The following is a 21,901-nucleotide window of genomic DNA, read 5'->3' on the forward strand; positions in this document are numbered from 1 at the left end:
CATCTTGTTAAACCAGGATATGGCAAAACCATACATCAACTTATATACATGGTTTGCTAACCATTCACAGTCATGCATCATCTGAAAACTTGCCGAATCCACTTTTATATATCTGACTGCATTTTTCTTTTACCAAAAGCAGCTGGAAATCGACAATTAACAATAGGATCAGCTGGCCTTGGAAGATGCTTTGCATACTGCGACTTGTGGATCCATAGTATTGCAAAACTATAGGGGGGTACTGGGGTACATGTTAGTATTTCAATCTATGGTGCAAAATTTTGGCTACTATTAGCTCTTGCATCCATCCATGATTTGTTCTGATGTGATGAATCATCTTGCATATGATAAATTTTACTGGGGCACCACATTACATCATTATATGTAGGTAACATCCTGATAGGTACTGCACCTTTACCTACCTGCATGTATCACAGCGCAACTAATTACCGACGAACTTGGCATGCCAATATCTCCTCCGATTGGGCATGGAGCTGTTCTCAGATGTCAAGTATGTTTGTTACTCTTTTTTTCTTTTTTGAAACGAAGTATGTTTGTTACTCTAGTGTGAAGACCTGAATGCCATGCACAATGGTGGACTGATCTTGGCCAAGGCAAGCAAGGATTCAGGGAAGATCCAAAGCCCATCGCCACATATCAACCCAGATGCAACTGCTGGCACCATTAAAGATGCTTTACTTTTGTCAATCATGTGCCAGATGAAGACTATCAAGCTCCCCACACACATGTCGATAGCAGAGCTCGCACCAACTAGGAAGGGAACCCCCATTGCCATTGGTAGAGGAACCCATTTGCCATACTTTGGTGGCAAGAGGTCCCTCATCAGATTGGCTGCCACTGCAAATCCGAAGAATCCATAGCACAGCTGCAAACAATGTCGGGGCAGAGCAGAGAAGCCCTGGACACCAAGAGTTGCCATATTGCGGTAGATTAGAGCATATGGTGCCTTCCAGTACCCATCAGGGTTGCCAATGTCAAAAGCCTTGTAGAACAGAAAAAATGTCAGCGGTCCAATGACACAGCCCATGGCAGTGCCAATAGCCTGAGCAGTAATCATTGATTTAGGTGATGTTAATGTAAGATGTCCAGTCTTGAAGTCATGCATCAGATCAGCGGATATTGACACCAGTGATTTCACCAAACCACAGCCCACTAGGCCAGCAACAACACCAGAGTCCTTCCCAGCCCAGGCCGCAAGAATGAAGAGCGCAACCTTTCCATAATTGTAGGCCATGTTGATATCAGTAAGGCCAGCACCATAGGCATTGCAGAAACCCAATGCCGGAGCCAATAAGTATGCTATGATAACATAGTACCATTTCATCTCATGGAACATCAAGGGAATGGCAAACACAGCAACAACTGATAGTGCAAGATATCCAGAGTAGGCTAGCCAATTGGGGATACTGTCTTTTGAAAAAAAACTCATTGCGCTGAATTTCATCAAGCACTGGAATGTCTTCCTCTAGAAATAGGATGAGACCCACATAAGATTATATTCGCAAAAAAAATTAAAAGATATTCACAGGAGTTAGTCAGACTATTCACCTTTCTTTGCATTCTTCAGTCTTGATCTGTCAAGCAGACTCTTCACAGTGAATGCAACAATCTTAACAAAATTGTATGTCTCCCAAGATGAGCGCTATGCAGATGAAGGCCTAGAAAATAAGAGAAGGTATGTAAGACATGACTGATAGATTTGCACAAACGAAATGGAACTGTTAACAAACCTTATAACCTTGCAGGCCTCTCATACTGCTCTCTGGCATATCTGCAGGATACCAATCCCCTTTCAAATCACTGATCAGTGGCCACATTATTCCCCATGAGAGAAGCGCACCAAGAAGGAGAGACAGATTAACAAGGTGGGAGCAAATCATCCCAGCACCAACATATGTTAGACTGAAGTCGAAGAAAAAGCTGAAATCCAAGAAGCATATATCTCATCAGGTGAAATTTTTATTAGTCAGGAACTAATTTGAACGGCTAATGAACCAAAAGACCTGTGTTACGTTTGTTTCCAAGCTCTAAGTCCAAAAGTGGGAAACTGTGAACCCACAATTGTCTCCACCTGAGTAAAACCACTGGAAGAAGCTCCAAAAGAAGCTGATTGCAAAATATTTTGTGAACCCATTCACTTGCTGCCTATTGTGAAATACACAAAAACTATTCAATAAATTGAAATTTTGTCTGAATCTGCAGGATGAGTTATGTGAGAGAACGACATACTTTGCTGTTGCATCTCCATGAGTTGTGTGGAATCCATTTATAAGCACAGCTGTTGCAGTACCGCTTGGGTAAGTTAATTTGTAGTCAATTATCATGACCTGAAATGGTACAACGTCAGTAGCAGATTTACATCATCCACTTACACCAAACAACCTAATAAATTCCATAAGTTCTTGAAATAGAATGTGTAAACGCTCTGGGTCCATTTTTAAAGGGCTCACAATACACATGTTCAGTTATCGACTTTGTGCATGAGCTTATCAACTTATGCATGTGTCGGTGCACTTGTACTACTTGTTAACTTTTATTCAGCCAACAATGGTTGTTTGGTTGTAACAATGTAACAATTGCAGCTCTATGCATCTATGGACGCAGAAGCCACATTACTATTTATTCCATTATCTAAATAATATGTTTATCCCAAAAGGCCAAAAACGAAGGCAAGGATAATGGCATTGATGTTTGTTTAGTTATGTTTCTAGTTGAGTAAAGCTAAATGGCTATTCAAAGTTGTAGTAATAAGTATCTCCTCACATTTTAAGATATGCAATCCATTTGGCAATGTATACCTCAACCCACAAGTAAAAATGGCTAGCATTCAGTACGGAGAAACATTTTTTTTCCACCAGTCATCGTCAAACCATATGTGCTTGAAATAACTAGCTATCACCTAACAGATTCTACAGTTGTACCCAGAGTAGAGGCTAAAAAAAAAAAAAAAAAACTAGCTATCACCTAGCTGGTTAAACAACTGAAGCAGGCCCTTGCGACCGTGTTGACCATATAATGTAGCAACGCAATTCAATCAGCGGGCATGGTGAAATACTACCCATTGCGCTGAAGAAAAGTGCCTGACTATAATTCTAAGAACTTTTGTCCCTTTTCCCCCTCTTATATGTAATCCGTGAAGAACTCTTGTGCACCTGAAATAAGCTGACGTTCACAAACCAACAAGATAACAAGACAGATGTTAAGGCTCACGCATGAGTGCATAACGCCAAGGAAGAGAGATACAGCCAAGAGATGTTAAGGTCACGCATGAGTGCATGACGCTAAGGAAGAGAGATACAGCCAAGAAATCATTTTCTTTTCTTTTGAGAACTTTAGTTCTTTTTTGTAGTCAAAGATAACCTTTTTTTTTAAGAAAAGAGCAGGATGGTGGAAAGATAAAAAATCGTTTATTTTACTTCTTACTAGGTAGCGTGCTCGTGCGTTGCTATGGGATAGCTAACATTTTGTACTAAAAACACACAGATCGCACGATAAGATAACAATACTGTAAAAATTAAATACCAACGTTAAAGTGACATTTAATCAAAAAAGCAAAGTTTATGAATTTAACACAGTCACGGAGTGCATAGCGTCGCAGACTCACAAACTCTACTTTATAGACATTTCCGTGATGCGGTTAATATAATGTTTTATATTGGCAGGAAGAAATCTCTGATATCAATTTCTTTCGTGCTCACAAACTAATGACCCTGGTGCAACAATAGGAAATACAAAGGAGCTATCCTCCTGAATGCGCGAAACCAACGCCACTACGATCGTGCCATCCCACAACCACCAGTATGACGTTGTTTAGCACTATTGTTCATTATTATCGCTAACTTGTTTTGTTGGTTTTATTCAAGTAATTTATGTTTGTAATTATGCAGGTGTTAATTCGGTTGATCCCACATTGGCACATGAGAAAAGTGGGGAAAGTCGACAAAACTCATGGTTTTGAGAACATACACGTGTAATAGTTATGAATGCCCGTGCGTTGCAACGGAAAAAAAATAATACCACAATAATATATGTACGAATGTGTGTTTACTATTACTGAAAAAAGAGTTTAGAATATTAATATTACACGAGTTTTAGTAAAGGATAGACAATTAAAATATTACTCAAGTTTTGATATGAAATATACAATTCGCATTTCCTAGTGTCGCCTGCACTTCTGCACCACCACTCGCCTCCCCGGCTCCCCTTATCGCCGATTGGTAGCGCTGCTCCTTGCCGACTTCCCCACTCCCCTCCCCACCCTCCAGCGAGTAGCCACAAGTGATGCTCCTTCCCTTCCTCCACATGTTTATAGCCAATCGTCATCATTACAGAAGTGTTAGTGGAGCATATACAATTAATGATAAATAAAGCATATAATTTAGGAAGGGCGGGCCTGGTGCAAGCGGTAGAGTCTTACCGCCTGTGACCGGAAGGTCCCGGGTTCGAGTCGCGGTCTCCTCGTATTGCACAGGCGATGATAAGACTTGCCACTAACACCCTTCCCTAGACCCCGCATAGAGCGGGAGCTCTCTGCACTGGATACGCCCCCCTTTAAAGCATATAATTTAAGTTTTTCTTTGAAATCAAAGCAAGCAAATTCATTCATAATAGCCATGTTCGCTGTGACACTATTTTACTATATTTTGCCTATAATGTGTTTAAGATATTATTGTAGGCTTGCAAGAATTAAGAATCTATAGGAATTCCCTTCATACATCAATAAATCCATAAATAGACAAAAAAAAGTTCTTGCCCAACAAACATTCAATTAGAGAAGGTGGTAAGATCCTCAAGTTATAATGAAAAGCTACATTGTATTCCTCTTTGAAACATTCTTCACCAATGAACTAAGAAAAAAAAAGCAGAAAATGTATGGCTAGCTAGCAGGTACAAATAGGCATTTTCATTTTTTGTTGTTGTTGCGAACAGGCATTTTCATATTATTACAACTAAGGATGATCAATATACTTGAAACTGGCAGGTAGCATTTCTAGGCAGCTAAAACTGAAACATGACCCTGATGCTGCTGCTGACGCTCTCATCAGTTATGATGCAGCGCTGAAGTTCCAGCTCATCGGCCAGTCCTGTGGAACCATGTCCCTGCTTAGCACACGACCAATTCAGAAGCAAGAAATGCTATGCACAAAAGATAAACAGAAGCCTACTGCAGAAGACGCAGCCCCGCAGATGACCTTCTTGGGCTCTAAACAGAGGCAGCCTCATTAGGCTCTGTGCACCAGAGAAGTAGTAAAATGAAGTGTGGTTTCATTCTAAAAAAAAAGGCAGGAAAAAGATACTGCTAAGAACTTGTAAATTTATTGCAGAGAACAGCAACCTTTTATACTGCAGAGAACAACATCTATAGTACATTTCATAGCTAAGCAGTCTTGCACCACAATGCAGCATCGTTTTTTTAAAAAATACTACCATTTTGAGGGCAAAGAGCAATGCTGGACGAGCAATATATTGGTGAGGAAACTAAACAGGCGCGACATGGATATGAACTACTCTGAACGCAGGCTGACAAATGCTCCAAGTCATGAAGTCAAAGACAGTATCAGCAGCTCTGAAGACTGACCGCTATCACCTATCAGAATGAATGTAGATGCAGTGCAAGAAACACCAAACACAAGCAGCACTACAACAAGCATGCAGTTAACATCAGCACTCAGGGAAAAGACCTCGTGGAGTCCCTGTGACAGTGATTCAGCCTCACGAACTCTGAAAGTCTGAAACCATTTGACACACACTCTGAATAGTGGACTGGTGAAGCTAAACAGGCTTCAAACTCTGGCAATCAAACCTATTACCTATGAATCCTGTTTGAATTCTTGCAAACACTGCACAATGGAAGGACTGGCTCAAGCAAGCAATAAAGCATCTCCAGCGATTCAAGGAAATACCCATCCAAAAACTCTAAATTCCTTTCATGCTTCAAATCAAACTGAGTTCACTTTTATGTACTCAGATCATCTAGAGTGGTACAACTATTTTTATGTTTCAGAAAGTAAGACCATAAGAGAAGCTGCTCTCTGCAATTGACATGGTCAAACATGAGTTTCCTAGGATTATGAACTGAAGTCCACCAACAGTTGACGCGCTATGATGCAATTTAAGCTTGCAGATTGTTGTCACCTACAACGCAAATATTATGAATAACCTACAATGCATTATTTAATCTCCAATGTTAAAATAATGGGAATCCCCATAAAAGGCTGGTCTGATAGCATGCATTGAACACAAAGAGTAGACCAGCTAACATGTAAAAAAAAAGGGCGTACCCAGTGCAGAGAGCTCCCGCTCTGTGCAGGGTCTGGGGAAGGGTGTTAGTGGTAAGCCTTACCGTCGCCAGTGCAATGCGAGGAGACCGCGACTCGAACCCGGGACCTTCCGGTCACAGGCGGCAAGACTCTACCGCTTGCACCAGGCCCGCCCTTCAGACCAGCTAACATGTGAGGAAAATAATAACGATCCTTGGTTTTTTAGAATGAAAGCTACTGTAATGTTTTGAATATATTTTACTCATTTTTAAAATCATAAAATCCATATTCATGTCAGACCAGCAGACTTGGTTCCGAAACAAATGGCAAGACAAGCAACTAACAAAACTGTACCATTTAAAAAGATCAATAGGAAATGCTCTGACTGGAGAATTGAAAAATGAAAGTAAGTAGTTCTCTTTAGTGTGCCATCACCAGTAACATATAAGGAAAACACCAGACATACAAATTGCAGTGAATTTCATCGCCCATGTGGATATTCAAGGAACTATTTTCATCCCCCCTTTAGCTATTAAAGACATAAGTGAAAATCCCTGGTCGACTGTAGTAGGTGGGTTTCTGAAAGATTGGCAAAAAGGATAATGTCTGGAAACACATAAGGATATTGGGCCATTTTTTAGGAAATTTATGTGCTACCTTGACGATGATTTCACATGAGTGAACCTGAGGCCCGTTAGTTACTGAACTGCTGCTCAATGCATTCTCTAAGATAAGACAGTGAAATGAAAGAAATACAGAACCATGTACACCACTGCACAAGTCTCACAAGGCAATACAGAACCTTCCTCACCTGTTTGTGCATGCAAAACCAGTTCTGGACTTCTGGTTACCGGTGGCTGGTGGGCTGTATTTCTAATAGCTGTTACGGTGAGGTTGATTTTTAATTTATGTTTGATCAATCGTGATTATATTCCCTGTGCCGAGAACTCGTCTGGGGATTCCACCAATTTAGCATGTCCCACAGAGACAAAAAAGAACAAGCTGACTGCAGGCAGCAAAGTAACATGCATTGTTCAGCCATTCAATCCTATCATTGGTCATTTGCAGAATTCCAAAACATTCTGAACATAAGGGAGTGAGGCCAAACCTGGATCTTTTGCTGTTGCCTCTCCAATGTCGCAGCGAGGAGGGAGTATAGGAGAAGCGCAGCGCCACTGTTGCGTCGAGGAATCAGTTGTAGTATCAAATCAGTGGTAGTAACAAATTAACTAAACGATAATTTTGATATTGACCTCCTGCTTCAATTACTGAAATGTTAACATACTTCTTTAGATCAGGGTACAACTTTGCCAAGTCTTCATTCACAAAGTCGTGCAACTCTGCAGCAACTATAATCAGAGGCCAGGGGCACAATAATTACTCCCCAAATCCCCAATTAGTAACCTCCTCACAAACACTAACAGAGAAACAGTAGATTGGCAGCAGCAGCAGCAGCAAAGATACCGTTGGCCTGACCGCATGGGCAAAGCAGATCAAAGCACGCCAAGGTTGGGAGGATGGGAAGCACAAGGGCTAGGACACATTCAGAGCAAAGTATATCAAAGCACACAGAACAGCAGACGCAGATCCAGTAAAGGACATTGGGCGTGCACATGTACGCCTCGGAACCTTTGAAAGGGGTCAAAGTTAGTAGGCATAATACATTTATACACTTGTAATCAGATCAGATTCGAATACAAACAGCCAGGGTTCATACCTGTTGGGTGGCCGTCGCCGGCGAAGGGCCCGACCAAGACCTGAGCACCTGGCGTGCGCCGGCGGCGCGAAGCAGCAACGGTGCCGGGATGCGGGATGGCGGAGGGCGGCGGCGTGAGCGCGATAGGGCATGGGGCCAGGGTTCGGATGCTTGGTTTCGCACAGCACACAGGGAAGAGAAGGGGTGAGCATACCTGTTGGGTGCTCGTCGCCGGCGAAGGCCCGACCAAGACTTGAGCACCTGACGTGCGGACGCGGCGGTGTGAGCACGACCGAATTTTTTATAATTCGGCCCTTTTTTTTTTAAGTTTCTCGCAAACAGACCCTGTCAGAAAAAAATCAGGAAATTGACCTTTAGCTCGGCGCCAGCATAAATTTGAAAAAATTCAGGAAATTGACCTTTAGCTCGGCGCCAAGCTCGGCGCCATTTATGCTGGCGCCGAGCTCCTGGGCACGGTTGATGACCTGTCAGGGGGCTCGGCGTCAGAGTGACAGGCGCCGAGCTCCCTGCATTTAACCCCAACCCAACCTTCTTGCCCGAGCGTTCTCCCTCTTCTTTTCCCTCTCTCTCGGGTTTTTCTCTCCCCACTTCACCCTACCTCACGAATCGACATATTAGACCTTGAAAACCTTGATTTGATCCGTAGATCTTCGAAAGCAAGGTATCATCGCTCACCTCCTTGTTTTTTCGCATCGATTCGGTATATATTAGTCGGATTTTTGAACATAAGAATCGTCATCACTTAGGGTTTCATTGTATCCCTCAATATATGTATTATACAACAGTAGGTTGATTCCAAGACGTGGAAAAAGCTAGTAAACCTAGACACGTGTAGTTATGTTATGTGTTCATTGTTGTGGATCAAATGAGAAACCCTAGATTTATGGTTTAATGTTAACTACTTTCGGTTCTTAGAACGAAATTGGTTGTATTGTAGTTATGGTTCTCATTGATATTTATTTGTGATGTTTTGATTTATGTTTGTTAAATTACATCTGTTTTGTTAGATGCAAGAAATGTTTCGGGAGGAGTTTTGGCGAAAACGGGGTCGTCCTCGAGAATTATACCCCGACGTGTCTAGTAAAGATGCTCCCATCCCTTCTGACCTCCATATCCCTAACTGTGACTGTGGTTTCCTGGCCTATGTTTTTCAATCGAAACATCCGGACACAGCGGCGCGTTGCTTCTACACATGTAGTCGGTTTAATGTAAGAAATTGTTTGCACTATTCTTTTTCTTTATTTGTGTAAGTATTGTACTAATATTTTGTTGGAATCTCGTTGTGTAGGATCATGAGAGGTGTTTTTTCTTTCAGTAGATCGATGGTACAGACGAGTTTGATCCTAGGTACCTCTTTTTCGATGATTGGTTTAGAGGAAGACATCCACGCGAAGACTTCAAGCGGTGGGTTCCATCCCCCTAACCCTCCGCCAATGACGGCTAAGGAGAAGCAACTAGCCACAGTTAGACGACTCGAGAAACCTTCTCTATGCGATTACGGAGATCGAGCTACGATAAACCCTAAGAATACGTTGAAGTTTGTGTGTCTAAACAAGCATGAAGTAAGTACAAAGTGTATGTGTTGAAATCTTGAGCTATATGTGTTCATGTACTAATGTCTCATTATTTAGGTATTTTCAATGGCGAAGTGTCGTTTCAAGGAGTGGTTGTATGGTCCTGGTCCTAAGAACCAATGGCCGGAAGAACCGTGGAGGGTTAAGAAAAAGAAGAAAGAAAGGGTAATCTACAAAGCATCTCCTGTCATGTGCGAATGTGGTGTAAAATCCAACTATGGTCTAGTCCCTTCGGAGCTTAGAATAGGCCATTATTGCGGCCATATGATTGAGTATGGTGAGGTTCGTTATTTTTCTGGTAAACATAAAATCGTATTTTGTTTGTTTTGCTAAGACATATATGATATAATATTTCTTTTGAACAGAGCACTAGGAAATACAGTTGGAAATGTTATAATGGTCAAGCTAAGTTCTTGGATGAACTAAAGATGAGACAACTAATTGCATGGAAAAGGGGATATGGACCTGACTACGTCAACCTATTCGTTAAACATCACAAAAAAAAGATATGTGAGTTTGCTAGACAGCGCGGTATTTGTAACCCGATCGATGTTGGGTTTAACAAATGGAGATTGGAGAGGCGGATGACGTTAGAGGAAGAGAGGGCAAGGAATGAGGCAAGAGAGGAGACAAGAGTACAGATGCAGGTCTTGAACAAGCATGTTGATACATTATGTGCCAGTGAGTGCTTAAAAACCTTTTTTCGTTGCCTGGTTCTAAATGTAATATAATCACGTTGTTAACTGATTGCATTTTATACATGAAGGGATTGGTTGCAGGGGGAACATGCCGCAGAGGTGGCTCGTGCAAGGTATGAGAAGAAGAAGTTAGATAACCATAGATCACGAGCTGGTCGCACCGTTCAATCACCGATTGTGTTGTCTGATGAGGGAGACAAGGATGCGAACGACACTGCCAGACTGAGTGAGCTCATTGCTCTAGCAGAGGCGGGCATGCAGGCATAGGAGGCTGAGGACGATACTGGCAGACTTAGCGAGCTCATCGCTCTAGCAGAGGTGGGCATTCAGGCACAGGAGGTTAAGGACGACACTGGTAGACTGAGCGAGTTCATCACTCTAGCAGAGGCAGGCTTACAGGTGGAGGAGGATGATGACGCGTTCTTCACTCATGCCGCAGCGGCCGCAGATGAAGCGGAGGCCACTTACTACAAGCGACAGGTAGGTCAGAGAAACGCAGTTGAGCCTAGCCACAGCAACAGGGTTGTAGTAGAGGACTGATACTCGAATGATGAGTTGCTTACTCAGTACGTTTCAGACTGAGGATTTAGAAGTGCATTTGCCACTATGTCTACTGTCGACACGTAGTTGTAGTATTAATACATTGTGTAATGTGGCATAGTATTGAACTTTTCATTATGTGGTTGTTTTCATTATCTATGGTCTTAATATTCTGCTTAATTATACGGACGTATTGAAATGTGAACACGTGCTGCAAAAAAACCTAACGACGTACGGCATTATATAAATCAACACACAAAACACATTAAATGGCATGTGACTACATGCACCGAACCTAGGTACAGAGTTTCCTTCGACTAAACCTAACATGCCTTAGATAATTAAACCATGCCTTAGGTAATTAAACCTAACATGCCTTAGGTAATTAAACCTGTGTACATATGAAAAAGATAAAGTCATCCTAGTAGTGTGGCCACATAGCAAATTGTGTTGCACCTTCTCCATAGTAGCCTCCCGTTGTTGTTGGTGGTGGCGGGGGAGGTCCCTTGTTCTTGTGGTTAGGGCAGGTGCAATATAGATCATTGCAGAGTGCCTCCTGTGAATCAGCACCATTGTTGTTGTCGTTCTGTCCGTCGTCCTTGTAACCGCTGCTAACTTCCCTTTCTAGATCAAAGATACGGTTCTGTAGGTAGTAGATGTACTCCGTATGCGGATAAATAGGTCGAGGATCGACCCACCTACTGAACCCATAGTTTTCTTTGGTCAAGGAAGACTACAATAAATATGTCGTGTAAGTGATATACAAGACAAATATATTGAAGAAATAAATAGTAATCATAATTACCCATGCTCACGGGCATTTGAAGAAACGACGACCTCCATCTATTCTCTCGGTGAACATCTGCACTAGGCAGTTCTCACCATACATGCATTTTGGTCACTCTTCTTTTCTTTCATCATATCCTCACAGTGGTGTCGCTTTGGTGAAATTACTTTTGCTCTCAACTGGGAACCTCTCATAAAGAGCTTCCTCAAAGAAATCAGGATCAAGAGGACCCTCCCACCCCTAGGTAGTTTCCTTCCACTTTTCTCTCCCTCTGGACGACCCTCCGGACATTGGTACTGCAACGAAAGCAAATGCCGAGGAGTGTTCTTCTTTCTTGTTGTGTGTGTGAATGAGAGAGAGTGAGTGGTTATTTATAGGTCGAGAGGAGGAATGGAGGCCTCTCAATGTGCCATGTCAGCGATCCGTGTGTCTCTTCACCTCAGCCCTTGGATCAAACAGTCATAAGATGGATGGTGGAGATAGAGTAGAGTTGTGCTTCCTTGCATGCTAGTACTATATCAGTGATGTGATAATTCGATGTTGTTCGTGTATCTGAAAAGTCTATGTTTATTGTCTGAAAAGCATAGATTCGTTCACTGTTGCTTGGTAATCCTAGATTCATCTAGAAATCATATGTACAATATTTCTTAGATTATACACGTTCTAATAGATTTATAGTTAATCTGTGTACTACATTTGTGCCTTTGTAGAAGTGTAATATGATTAAAGGTTCATGGGAAAAAATCGTAAGATACGATCTTGTTTTAGGAGCATCCACGGTTACAAACAGAGACATCAATATATCTTCCAAACATTTAATCATCCAAGGAGCATAATGCAACCACAACGAACATCACAACCAACATAATATGTCATGTAAAGTCCAAATAGTCCATAATGTTCATACAGTCCCGAATAGTTATAGAAAAGTAAATACAAAATCCATAATAGTTTATACTAACACCTACCACATCCCTCACTACCTCCTACTATTGCCCTTACCCTTGTGACCCAGAGCGCTGGTGCCTGGAGTGTAAGGGTCACGCGGACAGTGTCGCCTAGTGCCTAGAGGCGGTGTAGGATGAGTCGAGGGAGCATCATGGAGCTGAGAGGGGCCAAGCTCATCGTGCCTCTTATCCACATCATCGCCGTCGTCGTCCTCCTCGTCCTCATCCCCATCCCCTATAGCTGCTTGACTAGAGGAACCCAAGCCTTCTCTTCCTGCAGAAGGAATGTACACATCTTGCGTCGTGTATGTCCTGCAACCACAACGACCAGCCGCACGGCGTAGATGATGTGACAGCCTCTGTTGTACAAAACTATGTTAACTGAAAGAATATAACATATTAATGATATGTTTGAAAGAATATTTTTAATCTTATGTCTAGGAAGCCAAGTATGTAGTCGTCATTGACTCTCAGCCGAACGCGCTCGATCTCTTCAACTGAGCATTTCAGTGTATTGCCCTGCAACAAAGTTCTCAATAATAATACTTCTGAACAGATAGCAATAGGTTTTGTTTTCTTTTGTACAAGAATCTAACTTATTATAAGGGTTATACGGCTCGAAGGTTGCACTAACTACAATAGATAACTCCTAATGTCAGTCCAAGAACGCCTAATGTATTATTATGCAACTTAACGTACAAAAATAAGGCGATTGGCTTACCACTCTATCCAAGATCGGTCCTACCTCCACCTGCCTTCCTGCATGAGTCGACTGGTCGTACGCCATGTCTTCATCATCGGAGGACTCGATGTCGGCGTAGTCAGCTTCGGCCCACTGTAGCCTCAGCCTACACCGTGTCGCACACTGGTACCAAGCTTGGTACTGCCTGAACTCATGGTTCGTGTGCGGCTCGTTGTTGTCGTCCACATTGTCATGCATCTCCTCCCATTCCTCAATGAAGGACTGGTGGTGCCTCTCCTAGTCAAAAATCTTCTTGTTCCTCTGATGATCCAACCTACACGTATGTCATCATGACATGAATCCATATACGTGTCACCATATTAATAGATATGGACCATCATCATGAGACATTTGAAATATCAAAACACTTACTTGTGTAAGTCAACGCCAGTCAAGAACAGAGCCGTAGGCCAAAGCTGTCTCACTCCAAATTGGCGTGCAACCCTATCTGGCAGGTGGAACTCGACAGCATAGAAGCAGATTAGAGGGCACCTCATCCTATAGAAGTCATCGTCGGCCCCACAGACGTTGCTCAGCTGAAAAGAAAGTGCGTCCTCTCCACCATACGGCTCCCACTCCACCTGCAACATGTCCAAATAAGATGTTAGATGGTATACTAATCCTTTTCAAAGCAGCATGGAAAATAAAATTTACTTACACTAGACGCCGTCAGCGTATCTAGCTCGTTCATGTACTTAATGTACGTCCGGTCTATCCTCATGTGCGGAACCCTGGCCTGGTCCCAAAGGTACGCCCACGTCGGCTGGCGACTTGGAGGCTGACCTTGGAACCACTCATGATGAGCCAGAACCTCTGGACGACCAACTGGAAGACGAGCCCACATTCATAGCTGTAACAGGTACACGCATCCACCAAGTGATGGGTTGGACGAAGACCGACGACACCCCTCGCATAGCTACCGATATAGAAAACATAAGACTATAGAGCCCTAGTTGTACTGACCCGCCTGGTCCCAGTCACTGAGGCAGTGGATCCACATCCAGGACGCACTATCACCCGTGGCATTGGGAAAGAGAACGTAGGCAAAAAGGTGTAGGATCCACGCCCGGCAATAGTACCCAACCGTCTCCTCATCTGCCTCCTTGAGGCACTGTGCGAACTCTACACGTAGCCAGGAGATGGGAACTCTAGAAGTGCGAGCCCCTTGCTCACCAAGCTCATGCCTAAGGAAGGCCTCCACTCGTGCTCTTCAGCCCTCTGACCTGCACTGCCCGATGACTGGGTTGCCCTCCACTCGTGCTCTTCAGCCCTCTGACCTGCACTGCCCGATGACTGGGTTGCCATGAATCCTTAGGCCTAGCATCTTCTAATAGTCCTAGAGCGAGACTGTCATCTCCCCGAAAGGTAGGTGGAAGTTGTGAGTCTTCGGCCGCCACCTATATTTAAGACAAAGCAAGATTACTTGTCAAAAAGTCAATCGCATGAACAAATAGCCATGAATGGAGGCAATGATTCACTATAATACCTATCTACCAACGCAGTTATCGCCGTTGAGTTGAACTTGGGCAACCCACAATGAACCTGAAAAGAGATGACATCCAGGCCAGCTCTTTGCAGGAAAGGAGTGTACCTATCGTCGTAACGAATGTCCAAGAACCCACTATGGGTCCTAGAACGAAGGTGCGGAAGGTCCTGCATCGAATAAAACATAGTCACCTGTTACTTCACGAACACATATACGAATAAAACTTATATATTATTACCTGCCCCAGCGCAACGAGACATCCTCGGTGGGTCGCCTCGTATGTCGGGTCGAGCAGGTGGAATTGCTCCATCCTACAAAAAAGTGAATGAATTAGAATTCCAATATACAATGAAACATTAACTTAGAAATGTATAAGCAATTGACACAAATACAAGCATAAATTGAGACATGCATAATTAAATATATGAATAAGACAAATATAAAATAATAATATAAACCAATAGTCCTACCTCACTAATCTGCCAACGGCAACTTCGTGAGTTGTGGCCAAGTCTACCGCACTTGCCACACTCGTACTCTCGGGATCAGTAACAAATGGAGTTTCTCTCCCACGCCTAGTTCTTCTAGGTATCTGATCCATAACCATCATGCACCTCGTCCTCTGCCTTGATCCACGCTTGTTCCAACGGTAAGCTGGATCCGCAATGTACTTCGGCCCATCATATGGAGGCCACTCTCCAGGGTCCCGGAAAGGCACGAAGCGGGGGCTCCATGTGTTCACAAGCGTGTCGACACTGAGCTCATGAGGTATCCTCCTCTCGATATTATAGTTGCGATGCCTAGCTGCTGCCACCAAATGAGAACATACAAAGTGGTATTGCCTTAGTTTACCACAAGTGCACTTGAAATCTTGGAGTACAACCACATGTATCCTCGACTCTCGGACCTCGCTATCGGACATTGTACCGCCTCTATGCTCGACCTGATAAGTCCCTATGGCATGGTCAAAGCATGCAACCTCATGTGTGCTAGCCCTTTCTCTTGCCTTCTCTAGGTGTGCCTTTGGTTTTGGAGCCTATATCTCTCTATCACTCTGCAACTGCAATACATGGGCGTGTCTATCGTTGAACCAGGCAACAAGCTTATAGAAGGTGAATTGAACGATTGCATTCACGGGCATACCATGTATCCCCAATAGCAACTTATTGAATGACTCTGCCATGTTGCTGCACTAAAACTCGTACCTCCAGCCACCGGCGTCGTGAGCTCTCATCCATTTTTCCAAATCCCTCATCAAACCTATGAGCCATTGTCTACCTTCTACATTTGATGTGGTTCTGACCTGCTCCAACTTTTCCTTAAAGTACTTGTCCTCAAGCTATCGAGCAGTCTCCTAGAATAGATCAAAGTTACCCTTAACACCATCCTTCCAGAGTAGATTCTCGGCAAGGTGCCAAGTACACCAACGATGGTGCAACGGTGCATACCCCTCTATCTGCTCTCGCACGGCATTAAGTATGCCCTGATGCCTATCAGATATGATGCCAACCTCCCTGCCAGGCCCAACCATATGTATCCGGACTAGCCTCAAGAACCATCCCCAACTGTCATTGTTCTCCTTCTCAACCAAGGCAAATGCCAAAGGAACCAACTTGTTGTTCGCGTCACAGGATATGGCTATAAGAAGTGTGCCCTGGTATTTGCCAATCAAGAACGTACCATCAATAGAGAAGATGGGACGACAGTGCCTAAAGGCCTCGACACACTGTGGGAAGCACTAGAAGGCATGGAAGAATATCTGCCTCCCATCCTTCCATGCATTAGGTTTTGGGATGTACTCATAATACATGCATGGATTCACCACTTTGATTGCATTGAAAAGAAATGGCAGCTGCTCATACCCATCCTCCCAGTCCCCATATATCATCTTCCACGCTCGCTGCTTAGCCCTCCATGCTTTACCATAAGTTATCACATATCCTCCATACAACATTTCAACGGTCATGATAATTGTCCTCACCTTCATGTTGGGTTCTCCCTACAAAATTCCCATCAACCGCTTAGCAATGAGGGTAGATGTCAACTACCGATGCCTCAGTGTCAGCTCATGGTTAGTACAATTATGTGGCCCGACAACTTTTGTGATCTTCTATTTTCTGGTTACCTGTTGCTTCCTTGCACAAACCCTCTATGGGTAGCGTTTCTTGTCACACACAACTGTGTAACGACGCTCCACATATGAATGCAATACCATGTAAGGCCTCTTTCGTATCACTGCAAAAGCCTGCAACCACCTCTTCAAAGCAGGGAGGTCATTGAACACCCTCCCATTCTCAATTACCATGTTAGGACCGGCCTTAGGAGCTTCTAGGAGCTCATCATCACGTCCTTCTACAAACACCTGATCGAAATGAGCAAGATCGCTGAACTCATGAACTCTAGGATCACGACGGCCAGGAAAGATACGCCTCATCGTCTCAACATCACTCTCCGTCAGCTCTCCAACAGGGCGATCATCATCAGAATCAAGAGCCCTAGCCATCTCATATGGCTCCGAATCATGCATAATTTCAACACTATTTGACCCACGGAATCCATCTCCAAAGTGCACTTGTGCAGCAACAGGGGGCACATCCACATTCTCAGGAATGTCTCTTGCAACATCATTATAGAAATGAGAAAAGAATGAAAGAAATAGATGTAAGGAACGGGGTAAGCTCCCAAAAACCATGCGGTTAAGACACTTACTTGAATGATTATGTGTCAAAGGGATCTCATAAGGAGGATCTGCCATGGAAAAAATGAGTCTGACAACCATCTCCAAATACCGCATTGGGGGCAGATTGAGCATTGGGAATCATAGGTGCAATCTGTACATGTAGGTAAGGTTCCAGAACAGGAGGGTCGATGTGTGCCTGATGATCCATTGCTGGGGTAAACCCAAGAGGGATGGGATCAACTAACACCCGACGTACAACTACGTCTAAACATTACAGCTGGCTCTTCATAGCCGATCTTACATAGTTCTCCCACTGATCCGCACAACCAATTGAGATCATTCGCCTAAAGATGTTCGGAGGACAACCTAGGTGCAGTACACCATCAACTGCAATGTCATCATCTCCAAGGCAATGCAGCTCCTCCCAAGCCCTTGCAACCATGTCACTAAATGATGGCCTATCATTGAATAGCACAGGCACACTTTGCATATCAAGAAACTCAACATATCCATAGCGATCGCTTTCAATGGTGCCTCCATGATATATGATCACTAGGTTGTCTATCTAATTCAAACAAGTAACGAAACACATGTCCTTTAGTCCAAATTAGACGATAGATAGTACCTAACAAGTACTTTCTAACTACAAACTAAGTAATCAAGATAATAACTACGAATATATTTACAATGTACTCACTAAATAGCTAGATCATATGTAGATAACTAAAAATGTAACTACATATCTAAGTAGCTATCTAACTATATCTATGTGCCTATGTGTCTATGCTTCTATCTATCTACATATATATCTCACTAGATCACTAACTAAATTAACTACCTGAGTCATCACATTACCTAATAAATAACAAATACCAACTAAGCAGGTACATTGCATATTCATAATTTTTACATATCCAGGCCGGTGGACGATGGTCGTGGGTCAGGCCGAAGATCCGGGCCGGCGGTGAAGCGGCAGACGACAGCGGTGGCGCGCAGCGAGCACGGGATGCTCGGGGCTACACGCGGCGAGTCTGGCTCGACGGGCGCGGCCTCGGGCCGACGGTGGAGGGCAAGGCGAGGACGGCGGTGGATGGCGACGGAGGCGTCGCGGCAGCCAACCACGGGCGACAGTGCGGTGAGGGGCGTGGTGCGGGGCGAGGGGCCGGCCTCGGCGCGGTACGGGGCGAGGGGGGGCACGGGCACGACCTCGGCGTGGGGCGGCGGCGTGGGCTCGGCGCGGCGAGGGGCACGGCACGGGGCAGGGGGCGACCTCGGTGCGGCAATAGCCGTGGCGTGAGCGTGGCATCGGGCGCAACGCGGGAGCAGGCGTGGGAGCTGGGGCGGCGGCGCGGGCTCGGCGGCATGGCGTGGCGTGGGCGTATGCGCGGTGGTGGGCATGGGGCGGTGGCATGGCACGGCGCTGCCTCGGGCTTGGCGTGGAGCGGGCACGGGCGTGGGCGCGGGGGTGTCGTGGCAGGAGCACGGGCGTGGGCGCAGCGGTGGCGTCACCGTCGGCGGGGCTAGGGCGCGAGAGGAAGAAGAGAGGAAAGGCGCGTTCTCGGTAGATATTTCCAAGCTTGGCGCCAAGATCTATGGTGCCGAGCTCGGTGCCAGTCACTCTGGCGCCGAGCCCCCTGGCAGGTCATCAACCGTGCCTAGGAGCTCGGCGCCAGCATAAATGGCGCCGAGCTAAGGGTCCATTTCCTAAATTCTTTCTGCCAGGGGTTTATTTTGTGAGAAACTTTCAAAAAAGGGCCAAATTGTAAAAAATTCGGTGAGCACGACCGGTCATGTGATCCTCGGAAGGAGTGCGATTGGAGGCAGCATCTCATGAGGGCAGAGAGCGTGATTGGAGCCTAGTGGACGTCCGGTTTCACCGCGCGTCCTGGTCCACGCGCGGGGAGCGTGCGCGCGAGCGCTAGTGAAAAGAGGGGGGCATTTACATATTTACCATTATTATGGATGACATCTTACACTGTGTCACTTATATATGAGTAACTAACATGGTACTTTTTATACCACTCACATCATAATGATGGTAAATATGTAAATAATCCAAAAGAGGACGTTTAGGTCCACCGCGTGGAGGAGCGTGCGTGCGCGCTGGGGGAAGGGAGCAAGCAAGCGAGAGCATTCGACGCCACCAGGGAGAAAGATAATGAACCAGGGTAGCATGTCGGGAGCCTTGCCGAAGCACCATGGACTGGCCGCTCAACCTCCCACCCGCGGGGTCCACGTCCACGCATACCGTGGCAGCCTGGGGAAGCTCACGTGCTAGGGCCACGACTTCCGCACCGCCGGGTCCACGTGCTACCGTGCTGTCTGGGCTACGCGCCGGCTTCGCGTGCTCCTTGCCGCCGATGCTGCACACTACCAGGGGCGCACGCCAGGCTATCTGGCCTCTTCCGCGGCGCCTCCACATGCCGGGCTCGTGTGTACCTCCTCTACGCGACGTATGGGGAGAGAGGAGTAGAGGAGGACCTGGTCACACTAGAGGCCTCAACCGCGCCGCTAAGGTTTGCCCTCGCGTGGTGCCCCTGTGGTAGCGCAGCACAGGGTCGAGCCACCGGAGCCAGGTAGATGGAGGAGTGTAGCGCACGTCGCGAATCAGAGCCGACAAGGGCGGAGCGGTGGCTTTGCAGCCTCGGTGGCACCGTGGCTACCAGCAACGGCAGCGCTGCCTCGAGGGGTAGGGGCTAGAAAACCCTAGCCTCATCGGGGTAGGGTGGCCATGGAGTGCGATGGTGTGGGTGAGCGTAGTGATGGAGCGGCGGCGCGAGGGCAGGGAGAGAGAGGGAGCATCAGCGTGCGTTGCTACGGGAGAGGCGGATCGGACACATGGAGGCGGCGACGGCGAGGCAGCTGGGTGTGGCATCCATGCGCGCTGCGGCCAGGGGAGAGGAAGAGGAGGTGGATGCGGAGCGGTGGCGGCGAGCGAGAGCTAGCGTCGGTGTGGATCGGACGCACGGTGGGTGGGGGCGGTGATTGCAGAGTATTAGCGATTTGCGCAGACGGGAGGTGGGAGGTGGATGCGGAGCGGTGGCGGCGAGCGAGAGCTGGCGTCGGCGTGGATCGGACGCACGGTGGGTGGGGGCGGTGATTGCAGAGTATTAGCGATTTGCGCGGACGGGAGGCGGTTTCACAGGGGAGGCGGAGCGAAGACGACCAAAAAAAGTCGCACGAAAAAATAGTAGTTGTAGGAGATTACCGGAGGATAACATTTTGACGACAATAATGGGGAACGGAACAAGATTGGGGTAGAAGTATAGAAAGGTAATGTTGCAGTTCTTGACTTCTTGGGAATAAATAGGAGAGCTCAGTTTACCGACCTTCCTTAGAGGTATCAGCGCAACAATCCCGACAAAGCTTACGGTGAAGAGGAAGCCGGTCATCCAGCCAATGCCGGGCTCCTTGTAGCTTCCCGGCACATTACCTTCTGTCTCCTCCCCGGCCATCTCGTAGGTCCTCTTGTTCAGCCAAGCAAGAAGGAGCCAAACCCACCTACGGCAACATCATCAATCCGAGGTCACCACAGACAAGAACGGAAGATTCAATCACAAAACTCCACATGTCTCTTACCTCTAGTGGCGATGCTGTAGCATGCGATGGCGTAGGTCTGGATGATGGTGTTCTCCTGGTGGGTGAATGGGCGCGTGGCGATGCCAAAGCGGGCGAGCACCTGCGTCCACCTGCGGAGGATGACGAAGGCGATGAGCACAGCGGAGACGTTGAGCATGGGGACGAGCCCCATGGTGAGGCCTAGCTTCATGACGATCACGCTGTACATGGCATCGACAACGAGGCTCGCCACCATCCTGCGCGCTGTCAGCTGGTCCCGCCATGGCGGCGCGCGCCCCACACCGCGTGCTTCGCCGACCTTGGAGTCGCTGTCCAGGCAGACGGTCGCCTTCGCTACATCCTCATGGCCCCTGCTATCCCGCGCATGCACCATCGCCAGCTCGAGGTGTGGCGGTGGCGGCCTGTGGTACTGGTGTTGCTCCTCGTGTTGCCACCTCCGCCGCTCCTGCTTCATGGCAGAAAGATTTTTGCAGCGTCAGATTCGTGCCCGTGGGGATTTGTCAGGGTGTTGGTGAAATAAAAAGAGAAGCCTCACATGTCAGTGAGTTCTTGGCCCATTGGTCATGAGAGATTTAACTTTTTACCATTATAACAAACCTCCTAAGATCTCACTTCAATGGCTAGAATACGAATTTGGCACGCAACGGAGAGAAGAGATACAGAATTGTCACTTTTGCACTCGTGGCACGCCAGCGCGTCAGTCGAGGTTGGATCCGAGGCAGCATGGGGTGGCAAATGACCACGGCTGCCCCTGCCCTCTGCTGCTAACCTAGCTGGGCCGCACTGAGTCGCCTCGCCTAGGCCATTTGCTCGCTCTTTGTCTCCTAGCTCTCGCCGTAGCCCTCCGCCGCTAATGCCGCCATCCGACAC

The 21,901-nt window shown here is 46.2% G+C and overlaps 1 protein-coding gene and 1 pseudogene across 9 annotated transcripts; both read right to left on the reverse strand.

The window, feature by feature from the left end:
• Positions 1 to 562: 562 nt before the first annotated feature.
• LOC136493436 (probable metal-nicotianamine transporter YSL9) lies at positions 563 to 21,485 on the reverse strand (annotated as a pseudogene).
• On the reverse strand, positions 4,771 to 8,264 carry LOC136493435 (uncharacterized). 9 transcript variants are annotated; one of them, XM_066489522.1, is made up of 5 exons: positions 7,746 to 8,264; positions 7,567 to 7,621; positions 7,390 to 7,456; positions 5,187 to 5,250; positions 4,771 to 5,105 (listed from the first exon to the last, which is right to left on the reverse strand). In XM_066489522.1, the coding sequence occupies exons 1-5, from the start codon at positions 7,894 to 7,896 to the stop codon at positions 5,020 to 5,022; spliced, it is 423 nt and encodes a 140-aa protein (XP_066345619.1). In that variant the 5' UTR covers positions 7,897 to 8,264; the 3' UTR covers positions 4,771 to 5,019. The 9 variants fall into 9 exon arrangements, 1 of the variants encoding a protein (XP_066345619.1); XR_010768362.1 differs by having other exon boundaries at positions 7,535 to 8,264; XR_010768358.1 differs by having other exon boundaries at positions 7,093 to 8,264.
• Positions 21,486 to 21,901: the final 416 nt, after the last annotated feature.

The sequence above is a fragment of the Miscanthus floridulus genome, chromosome 11 (assembly GCF_019320115.1).
Source record: "Miscanthus floridulus cultivar M001 chromosome 11, ASM1932011v1, whole genome shotgun sequence".
NCBI lineage: Eukaryota > Viridiplantae > Streptophyta > Magnoliopsida > Poales > Poaceae > Miscanthus > Miscanthus floridulus.